This window comes from Myotis myotis, unplaced genomic scaffold (assembly GCF_014108235.1).
Source record: "Myotis myotis isolate mMyoMyo1 unplaced genomic scaffold, mMyoMyo1.p scaffold_m19_p_4, whole genome shotgun sequence".
Classification (NCBI taxonomy): domain Eukaryota; kingdom Metazoa; phylum Chordata; class Mammalia; order Chiroptera; family Vespertilionidae; genus Myotis; species Myotis myotis.
The window spans coordinates 129,122,155-129,132,697 of NW_023416346.1; the positions used below are offsets into that span (position 1 = coordinate 129,122,155).

The 10,543-nt window shown below is 52.5% G+C and overlaps 1 protein-coding gene across 2 annotated transcripts; it reads right to left on the reverse strand.

The window, feature by feature from the left end:
• Nucleotides 1–2,312: 2,312 nt before the first annotated feature.
• LOC118654310 (cytochrome c-type heme lyase) lies at nt 2,313–10,318 on the reverse strand. Of its 2 annotated transcripts, none has more exons than XM_036305629.1 (7): nt 10,163–10,318; nt 9,393–9,535; nt 6,807–6,955; nt 5,345–5,493; nt 4,985–5,104; nt 3,082–3,168; nt 2,313–2,590 (listed from the first exon to the last, which is right to left on the reverse strand). In XM_036305629.1, exons 2-7 carry the CDS (start codon nt 9,502–9,504, stop codon nt 2,392–2,394), a joined length of 816 nt encoding a protein of 271 aa, XP_036161522.1. In that variant the 5' UTR covers nt 9,505–9,535; nt 10,163–10,318; the 3' UTR covers nt 2,313–2,391. The 2 variants fall into 2 exon arrangements, with proteins under 2 accessions (XP_036161522.1, XP_036161521.1); XM_036305628.1 differs by having other exon boundaries at nt 5,345–5,517.
• Between the last annotated feature and the right edge of the window lie 225 nt (nt 10,319–10,543).

Consider the following 10,543-nt stretch of genomic DNA (forward strand, 5'->3'; position numbering starts at 1 on the left):
GAAACCTCCTATGGGATCAGAGTATTGATCCCTGAATATGCTCACATGTCATCTAGACCCGTGGTCGGCAAACTGCGGCTCACGAGTCACATGCGGCTCTTTGGCCCCTTGAGTGTGGCTCTTCCTAAGCCTTAGGAGGACCCTAATGAAGTTAATAACAATGTACCTACCTATATAGTTTAAGTTTAAAAAATTTGGCTCTCCAAAGAAATTTCAATCGTTGTACTGTTGATATTTGGCTCTGTTGGCTAATGAGTTTGCCGACCACTGATCTAGACACAAGCAGCTGTGAAAGCTGGGAGGCTGGCCTTTCCCAGGAGTGCTGGGAGTAGAAACTGCTGATCTGATCAGGTTTGCTTGACAGTTTTAGAGGTGGTTTTTCTCAAGGAATGCAGTTGCCCTATAAAAGGGGTGCCTGCCTAAGGCTCAAGTTTTGTTTCTAGTTACAATGTGTTTCTAATGCCTTATCCTGTGCTTATAAAAATGCCAACAGTAATTCTTCTCCTTAGTACAGGCATACCTCGCTTTCTCGCCATTTGCTTTATTGTGTTCCACAGGTTTTGCACTTTTTTCCAAATTGAAAGCAAGACCCTCTCCCTATCACTTTGCGATTCTCGGTGATTGCAGTGGTGGGGAACCAAGCCCGCAGGACCTCCGAGGTGCGCCTGTAAGGATGTCATTAGCGCAGTCATGGCGAACCTATGACACGCATGTCAGAGGTGACACGCGAACTCATTTTTTTGGTTGATTTTTCTTTGTTAAATGGCATTTAAATATATAAAATAGCAAAAATATGTCTTTGTTTTACTATGGTTGCAAAGATCAAAAAGTTTCTCTATGTGACCCGGCACCAGAGTTAAGTTAGGGTTTTTCCAAATGCTGACACGCCGAGCTCAGAAGGTTCGCCATCACTGCTTAGCGGATGAGAAGGTGGCTGCCTCTGGCAGGGCGGCTGTAGCATCGTCTCCCTAAAGGTTAGAAGACGTGATTGTTTAAGTGTAAAGTTACTCTTAAGAAATTTGGAAACCTGTTCACTATCAGCTTTATTTGACTTTAAAATATACAAATATTCTGAAAGGTCGAAGAGCTTCAGGTTGTTAGATTTAAAAAACCCCACGCAAAGCTGTCACAACAAAGACATTCATGGCAAATGAATCACTCCAGTCCGCTAGTTCCTTCTCCTAAGTGAACAATCCAGTATTTAGGAGAAATGCAAGGACTTAATATGATCAACTCAAAACCAAACCCAACCCAAGTCATTGTTACATGCTGCTGCCAAGAGGAACCACCAGTATATGGGTTACTGGAACCAAGAATTTCAATGGGAGAGCTCCCTGAACACGCAACAAAACAGGACCGTGTTTAGAAAGGAACCAGGGCTAACGCTGCACCGCCAGCCAGACCTTCAAGGCTCAGACCAGGCCGACTGCAGGGAAGGCTCCAGGCAGCAGGACCGGGACGCAAGAGAACACTTGTCAAAACCAGGGACAGTGAGACCTGCCTGTTGGGAGCAGTTCCACATCAGAGCAATGGGGATGGAGATGAAAATGAAACAGCGGAAACACACATTCCCCTGCACGTGCACCCTCAGACCAGGGTGGCATTGAAAGGATTCTGTGGCGAGGCCAGGTCTGAACAATTCCCATGAGAACGTGGGGAGCCAAGACACACTTGAGTTTTGCTGAGTGCGCTTCCAGAGTCAGCCTCTGCGTTTTCTTCCGGGCCACGACCATATCGTGGGGCAGCGGTTCTCCACCTGTGGGTCGAAACCCCTTTGGGGGTCGAGTGACCCTTTCCCAGGGGTCGCCTAAGACCATGGGAAAACACATCTATAATGACATACTGTTTTTGTGAGTCATCACTATGCTTTAATGATGTTCCATGTGTAGCCATGACATTGGGGGTCACCACAACATGGGAACTGTATGAAAGGGTCGCGGCCTTAGGAAGGTTGAGAACCAGTCGTAGGGCCTTGAGAACTGCTGGTGGCGCTTTAAGAGCTCCTGTGCAGCCTATGGGTTTTCAGGTCTCAAGTCGTCAAGAGAAAACAGTAAGACAAGCGGCTCTCTTCATATTTTAAGGGAAGTTCTTTTGAAGGGGTGGCTCAGACTTTTCTAGATTAAACACACAGGCAATACTGCAGTTCAAGGGAAAACGAAGGGACCGCTTCCCACTGGGAAGGAAACATAATATGATCTGCAATCAACAGTGGGGTGAAAACAGAGCTCCAAAGAGCGCGTGCATACTACCCTGCGCCAAGTGAAGTTCAAGGTCATGACCCACTCGACCTTCCCAGTACATCACGAGTGCAATTCAATTTAGGGAAAAGAGTTTAATGTAGCTCTCAGAAAAAAAATAGTTGGTATTTCCCCGTCTCTAACAAAGCACTGGCTATGAGGTCCAGCGCCACCAGGCCACCTTCATCCTGTCCCACACCGCCGACAGCGAGTCGAAGGCGGGCCGCACGTCCAGGATGGTGAACTGGTACTCCTGGTTGACCTCGCCGCCATCGTAGTAGTCAATGACGTATCTGACTTCCGTGCCGCAGCGGTTGACAATCCAGTCGTGCCTGTCGAAAGGCAACTCGTACCTGGAATGAGGACACGCTGGTGAGTGTCAGCCCGCTCGCCGGGCCCCGGAGCAGCGTGGCAAGGCCTGCTCTCGGGCAAACATCTCGCTGGGGAGGGGAGACTCGTCACAGCCCACAGCGCCCAACAAAGGCGGTGCTGAGGATGTGCGATGGGCCCAGCTCACCCGCCGGCCAGTCTGCCCACCCAGGAATCAGGCCCCCCCGGACAGAGAGCCAGCAGGGCGAGGGGTTGGGTTCTCCAGCTGCGCTGGGAGAGAAGGGAGAAGGCCAAGTGCACAGATGCAAGGAGGAGTCGGAGGACAGCTCGGGCCGATCCTGCGACAAGGAGATGGGGAGCAACCCAGCAACCCAAGTGAATCGGCCCCCACCTGGATGAAACCTACAGATGCACACGGGCTACATCTTGGCAGACGGCCCCCCAGTTCTGGGTTCCGGTCCATGGAGAAGGGACCCTCACACGGGAGTGGCAGTCCCTTCCCGCCCCCACTCACCCCATCCAGGAGCGGATCCGTGCCCGTGGGGAGTACTCCTTGGCTTTCCCTCCGAACCGGACCAACGACGGACCACAGGGACACTCCCTAGGAAAGCCCCAAATTAGACAAGCCTGTGAAAAGAGCTTCTTTCCTTTGAAAACGATGATGTTGCATGTCCTCAATAACATCCAGTTTTCTGAAGGCATTTTACACAGTCTCGCATTCTCTAAGAAAGGTCACTGCCCAATTCAAACCAAGATCCCTAGTCCTTCAAAAAGCTGCTCTCCGTTTCTGGATCGGGTATGTTCCGCTCCCTCCACTTCCTCCAGAATATCTGCCCTGCTCTCCGCAGGAGTCCGGGGCCAGGGCCTTTGCATTTGGTGTGGGGACACAGGCATGTTCTTGGGGGACAAGGGAGGGTGGAGTATTGGGCATCTCGCTTCTCTGTCGCATAGAGCAACTGGCATAACCTTGCAGACGAACATAACAAAACCCTACACTCTTTTTGGGTTTGATACCAATGAACGGCCTTCACGAAGGAAAATGCTAGATAAATCCCTAGGAACTCATGTACTTGGTGTCGGACCAGCTCCTTAAGGAAGCAACCGTACACAGGACGGGTGGCGAGGTCCTGGCTAGAAAAATCCGCTCACTCTCGGCACAGCCTTGGTGCCAGGACTTCCTGGGTGCCAGCCGGCCCGCTCCCAGGCGCAGGGAGTTGGGGGGGCAGCATCACGTAAGACCACCCTGCACTGGCTGAGCTCACGGCCAGCCTTCTCCGCCAGAAAAAGGCCTGCACTCTAAGACATCTTGAGGCGTTAAGCCTGCTGGGGACTCAGTAAATGCCGCTGAGTGAGCATCTCCTAGGGCAGTGGTCGGCAAACCGCGGCTCGCGAGCCACATGCGGCTCTTTGGCCCCTTGAGTGTGGTGGCTCTTCCACGAAATACCACGTGTGGGCGTGCACGTACAGTGCGATTGAAACTTCGTGGCCCATGCGCAGAAGTCGGTATTTTGTGGAAGAGCCACACTCAGGGGGCCAAAGAGCCGCATGTGGCTCGCGAGCCGCAGTTTGCCGGCCACTGTCCTAGGGGCAGAGAGCAATATAGTGTCCCGTGTCCCCCATGCTCTGCTTTCAATGGACTGACACGCCTCATGTTGAGGGGGGGGGGGGTCAGAGACCACCCCCCCCCCACAAACCTGGGCAGGCAGGTGATGGCCCAGGGCTTCTGAGGCCATGTCATCACAGCAGATGCAGCGTCCATGGGAGCTTTTTGTACTCCAGCTCTGGGAACCCAGCCACCAGCGTGAGGAAGCCCAAGCAGCCACGTTCAGAGGCTGTGGGCAGGGGTCGTGGCCGACAGCCAGTGTCCCTCACCAGCAAAGAACTGGATTCCAGCCCACGACTGTCAAGCCAGCCAGCCCTGACCACTGAGTGATGGTGGGTGAGGCCCAGATACCAGGGAGCAGAGACCAGCCGTCCCTCCTCCCCCCTTCCTGCACCCGGGACCCACGGAATCCACGAGCATAAGGACATGGATTTATTTCCACGGTTGCATGGAGGGGGGGGTCTGCCACACCAGGGTCACTGGAACGGGCCTGCTACCCAAACTGTTTCATTCAAATGACACATCTGAAAGAATGTTAAAACCCTGGGTCCAAAATAAGAAAGATGCCGGAAGGATTTGTTGTTGTTGTTAAACCTCACCCAAGGATATTTTCCCACTCATTTCTAGGGAGACTGGGAGAGAGAGGGAAAGACAGAGAAACATCAATTGGCTGCCTCCTGCACGAGCCCTGACCAGAACATGCCCTTGACCGGAATTGAACCCGGGACCCTTTGGTCCGTAGGCCGACGCTCTATCCACTGAGCCACACCGGCTAGGGCTGGGAGGGTTTTTTTAAGATCTCAAACATACTTACGCAGCATGAAGGGCTTCCCACTTCAAAATCTCCTTCCACGCCTGCTCGTTGTTCTGGTTGTGGATCTTGATGATGTTGTACATGTCCTTCTGGCTGATGTCGTCATCCTTCCACTTCCACCTGGGAAAGAAGGTCGGCAAGATCGGACCGGCCTCCTGCTATCTCTCCGGACACACTCACCCTAGTCTGCTTCGCCTTGCACTATCTTCTGATAAGCCTGAACGTTATATTCGAAACAAATTACCTTTTGAAATAAAAGCGTACTGTTCATCTGAAGGCTAAAAACCTCTCTGGCGTTTATTCTTAGATAAACGTAACAAGCGAATTTTTCTGTTCTCAGTCCGAGGCCCCCTCGCTTACCCTTTCTTGAGCATCGCGTTCCAGAACATCTGCTCAGAAGGGTAAACCCACTTTTTCTCAGAATCTGCTCTGGGAATGGACGACTCCTCCCTCACGGTGGAAAGCGCAAACGGCTGGTCAGGGGCCGGCGTCTGATTAGGTGGTGGCATCTGAATAGAACAAGCAGAACCGCTCTGAAATGTTGGAAACGTGATACAGAGTAGAGACAAGCACTGTAATGAACCACTTCCTGGAAAGCAACGCATTGCATGTGACACAGGTTCTCTTTCAAACCACTGGCAGCAAAATTTCAGCCCTATCAGACCATTTCCCTTGCTGTTCAAGTTCTCAGAAATGGTAAATACACCTTGTGGGTATATTCTTGGTCTTTTTCTCCTCAAGGATGAGGAAGTAAAAGCTGCCCTGGCCAGTGCGCTCAGTGGTTAGAGCACCGGCCTGCGCACTGAAGGGTCACGGGTTTGATTCCCGGTCAACGGCATGTACCTTCATTTCAGGTTCAATGCCAACCCCCCCTCCCTACCTCCCACTCTGAAAAGCAATGAAAAAAATATCCTCATGTGAGGATTAATGGAAAAAAAAAGGAGTAACGACAAATACCACGATCAAGCAGGCATTTCAGAAAACCTTTCTATGGCAGGCTTAACAAAAATGACTGTTCATTCTTCTGAGGAAGTCTGATAGGAAGCCTGTACAGCACCACTTCCTGTTAAAGAAGTTTACTTTGAGGATCTTGCCTATGCTTTCAGCCTTTGGGGTGAGTATGTTGCCGATGAGGGGTGACGTCCCCACACTGGCAGACCGGAGGGAGGCGAAGGATGTTTCCTCCCAGACACAGCGGCAGCACTGAACCTGGACTAGGGCGTCTCACTCTCTCTACTACTGCCGCTTGGGGCCGCACAATACTTGGTTACCGGGCTCTGTTCTGAGCACAGTAGGATCTTTAGCAACATCCCTGACCTCAACCCAAGAGTACCCCTTCCCCAGTCGTGACAACCAATGTCCCCCCGGGGGCACCCCAGGTTGAGAACCACTGGTCGAGAACTTCTTTTTGTAGTGAAAGTGTGAAGGATTGCCTAGCGGGTGCACAGGAATTATTAAGTCACAACACAGCCCCTGGTTAGCAAGATGGCAGAAGAGCTGGGCGTGCTGGCACCACACCGGGAATCTTCCCAGTTTTCACTACGGTGTGTTTAAAATCACAGGTGGAAAAAAAGAGAAAAAGGCCCGACTGGACTGGCTCCGTGGTTGAGCATTGACCTATGAACCCGGAGGTCACGGTTCGATTCCTGGTCAGGGCACAGGCCCGGGTTGCAGGCTCGATCCCATGTGGGGTGTGCAGGAGGCAGCCGACCCATGATTCTCTCTCATCATGGATGTTTCTCTCTCCGCCTCTCCCTTCCTCTCTGAAATCAATAAAGATACATTTTTAAAAAGTTCCAGGAAGGAGCCGAGTGCGGATTACCAGATTGGAAGGATCTAGGTTCTGCCTGTCCGCAGTGGCGCCCGTAACAGGGCACTCCACGTACTCGTAGGCGCGGTCCTGGTGGGCAGGCCCAGAGCTGGGTTTCTTCTCGCACGTGGGGTCAGCTGGCTCTCCACTCACTGGACAGCCTGAGAGAAATCAAGGATGAAAACGGGGTCACCACAAAGGCAGGGCGCCTGGCTCTCCCGGCTGGGCCCTAAAGAGCTGACTTGCTGACCAGCGATGACCACAGGCAGGGCCAGGCGTCGGCTGCTGAAAGCCTGCCACTGCCACTGCCACTGCCACGGCCACGGCAGCTAGCTAGCTTCCCGATATCCTAGAGGCCAGGACAGGGTTCTCTAAGTTTACGTTCCCTTTGAAAGAGAAATGGGTACCCCTTCTCTTCTTGGGTCATGCCCTTAGCAAAAATACTGTGCCCCCCCCCCCCCATCTCAACATTTGCAAATGCCAACGGGCTAGAACAGTGGTTCTCAACCTTCTGGCCCTTTAAATACAGTTCCTCATGTTGTGACCCCAACCATAAAATTATTTTCGTTGCTACTTCATAACTGTCATGTTGCTACTGTGATGAATCGTCATGTAAATATCTGATCTGCAGGATGGTCTTAGGCGACCCCTGTGAAAGGGTCATTCGACCCTCAAAGGGGTCGCGACCCACAGGTTGAGAACCGCTGGGTTACATTTTTCATGTTACATAACCCACAGACCCTTCAATCTCCTACACATACCCACATTCTTTACTAATACAGATAAATCCAACTGGCAGCTCTTCTGGGTACACAGCAAAGGAAGTCAAACCAGACAGGGCTGTATCTCCCCGGGGATGCTCAGAGCAGCCCTCTCAACCTGTCTGGATTCTTCCCATTCGGAGAAACCCCGGAAGAGAACTGGAGCTGTCCTTGGCCAAGGTCACAGAGTTTTCCTGGCGTTGCCACTTATGAGCTGCCGGAGCTCTGTTTCCTTAGCTATAAAAAAGGGAGAGCCCTCGCTGGTTTGGCTCAGTGGCTAGACCAGCCGTGGGCAAACTACGGCCCGCTTGAAATGAATAAAACTAAAAAAAAAAAAAAAGACCGTACCCTTTTATGTAATGATGTTTACTCTGAATTTATATTAGTTCACACAAACACTCCATCCATGCTTTTGTTCCGGCCCTCCGGTCCAGTTTAAGAACCCATTGTGGCCCTCGAGTCAAAAAGTTTGCCCATCCCTGGGCTAGAGTGTTGGCCTGCGGACTGGAGGGGCCCGGGTTCGATTCCCGTTAAGGGCTTGATACCCAGTAGGGGACGTGCAGGAGGCAGCTGATCCATGATTCTCTCTCATCACTGATGTTTCTATCTCGCCCTCTCCCTTCCTTTCTGAAATCAATAAAGACATATTTTATAATAAATAAATAAAAAAGGGAGAAAACCCACCACATGGGATGATTATGAGGATAAGAACGGAAACTCCAAGCAAAGGATTTTTGTCTGTTTCATACACTGCTGTTCTCTCAGTGCAAAAACAAGGAAGTGAAACCCACCAGTGATCAGCACAGAGTGGACAGTGAGCAAATCCTTGCTGACTGACCAAGGCAATGAAAGGTAAGCACTCGTTAAGTGCACCCTGTTGGCTCTTCCCCTCCTATCTTGAAGCAGGAAGGCACCCATTAGGCTGGTTCAGGCCCTGCTTTATACAAAGGACCTGAAGCAGCCGCGCATCAGTTCAAAATGAAAGCTGCTTCGTTTGCACCTGAAGAATGAACAGCAAGTCCATCAGGTGATGCACACTGCCAGGATGCAGGAGTAAAGTTGTCTTTTTTAAAAATACATTTTTATTGATTTCAGAGATGAAGGGAGAGGGCAAGAGAGGAAGAGACAAAGAGGAAGAGGGAGAGAGAGAGAGACATCAACGATGAGAGAGGATCATTAATAGGCTGCCTCCTGCACACCCCACACTGGGGATTGAGCCCACAACCCAGGCGTGTGCCCTGATTGGGACTCTAACTGTGACCCCCTGGTTCATAGGTCGATGCTCAACCACTGAGCCACACCCTCCGGGCTATAGTTGTCTTGGTGGATAAAGACAGCTAGATCTAGACCAAGGTTTCCCAAGCACAGCCCTCTTGACATCTGGGGCCAGATGAGTCTTTGTTGAGGGATTGTCCTGTGCACTGTAGGTTGTTCAGCAGAACTTCTGGCTTCTACGCACTAGATGTACACGCCTCTCCTCTCAGTTGTAACAGGCAAAAATGTCCCCAGATGTTGCCAAATGTCCCCTGGGGTGAGAGGGAATCACCGCCCGCCCGAGTTGAGAACCACAGACAAACTTTGGGGGCATTGGGTGGAATGAACACTACACTGTCATTCATTATCTCAATTAATTGTCATAATAACCCTGTGAAGCATATTATGTCTTCATCTTACAGTTGATGGGTTGAGAAGTACCCCGTCTACAGCCACAGAACTTGTAAGTAGCAACAGAAGGACCCAACCCAGGGAGGCTCACCAGCATGCTGTACTGCCTCGTCCCTAAAACCCTTTGGGGGACTGCCTTTTGTTTTTATTTTCTAGACAAAGGATCGCGTACCTTTCATTTTCCCTTCATGCATTGGACATCCTGAAGGCGGGGCTGTAGTCTGGTGAGCTGAAGCATTGGTGGTCTGAACTGCAACAGCCGGGGTGGATGGAGACAAACCCATGGTGGAAAAGCTGGGCTGAATCCAAACAATTCTAAATTCACACGTGGCAAAGCAAAGAGAGATTAATGCTGATGTCTGGGTTCCAGCCACTCCCTGGGAATTCTTAATCTGGCCAACTTGTTCTTCATCCTCGCCATCCTTCCGGACATCTGCGGGCCAGGGTACCCACTTCCGGGAACAGCTTTAATATATTACCCGCTTTGGGCAATACTAGTTGTGATACGTACACCACCTTGTGTGGGAACGTTCTAACGGTGGGCGGATTGGGGGGGGGGGGGGGGGGAGGGTGAGGTGAGGAGGTCCCTGAGAAACAATGTCATATCCAGGGGGTTAGGCCGAGGTAGAGGGTCCTTGGCGGTGATCGGGTGGGAGGGGGAGGTTTAATGGTGATCGGGTGGGAGAGGGAGGTTTAATGGTGATCGGGTGGGAGAGGGGAGGTTTAATGGTGAGCGGGTGGGAGAGGGGAGGTTTACTCAGGCCAGACTGGAGCCCAGCCCCGGGGTTTAGCGAGCGTCTGTGGGTCTGGGAAAAGTACGGCGCAGAAAAGGGATTCAAGAAGGAAAGGACGGCAGAGGGCAGGGTGCGGAGTGCCTTCCTCGCACGGTCCCCACGCGTCCCGCCTGCTCCGGCCCCCGACCCCGCGCCGGCCGCTCCGCACCTGACTCCCGCCTGGGGTACTCTGCGCGCCGGACCCGCCTCTCGCTTCCAACTCCGGCCCCCAGCGGCCCCCGCCTGCCCCTGCCGCCTGCCCCTCGCTCGGTCACCGCGGCCGCCTGGGTCACCGCTGGTAACGGCGCTCGGCGCGACTTCCTTTTCCGAAGGCGGGACTTCCGGGTGTGTGGGCGCTGGAGCGCCTGCTGGAAAGGAAGAGCTTCCGTCAATCACGAAGGAGCGGGCCCCGCCCCCGCCCGCCTCGGCTTATCAGCGCGTGCGCTGCTCTCTGCCCCCGCCCTTTCCCGCCTTGGCCTATCAACGCGTGCGCTGCGCTCTGGCCCCGCCCCCCCGGCCAGGCACCTTTCTCGCGGAGGCGGAGCTTGTG

What these genes read in the sequence shown, in the direction of transcription:
- LOC118654310 (XM_036305628.1), bottom strand. Translation starts at nt 9,504, where the DNA reads ATGGGTTTGTCTCCATCCACCCCGGCTGTTGCAGTTCAGACCACCAAT. An exon ending in TGGGAAGCCCTTCATGCTGC is followed by an intron (nt 3,169 to 4,984) that starts GTAAGTATGTTT and finishes GGGCTTTCCTAG; the next exon opens with GGAGTGTCCCTGTGGTCCGT. An exon ending in CGGATCCGCTCCTGGATGGG is followed by an intron (nt 2,591 to 3,081) that starts GTGAGTGGGGGC and finishes TCCTCATTCCAG; the next exon opens with GTACGAGTTGCCTTTCGACA.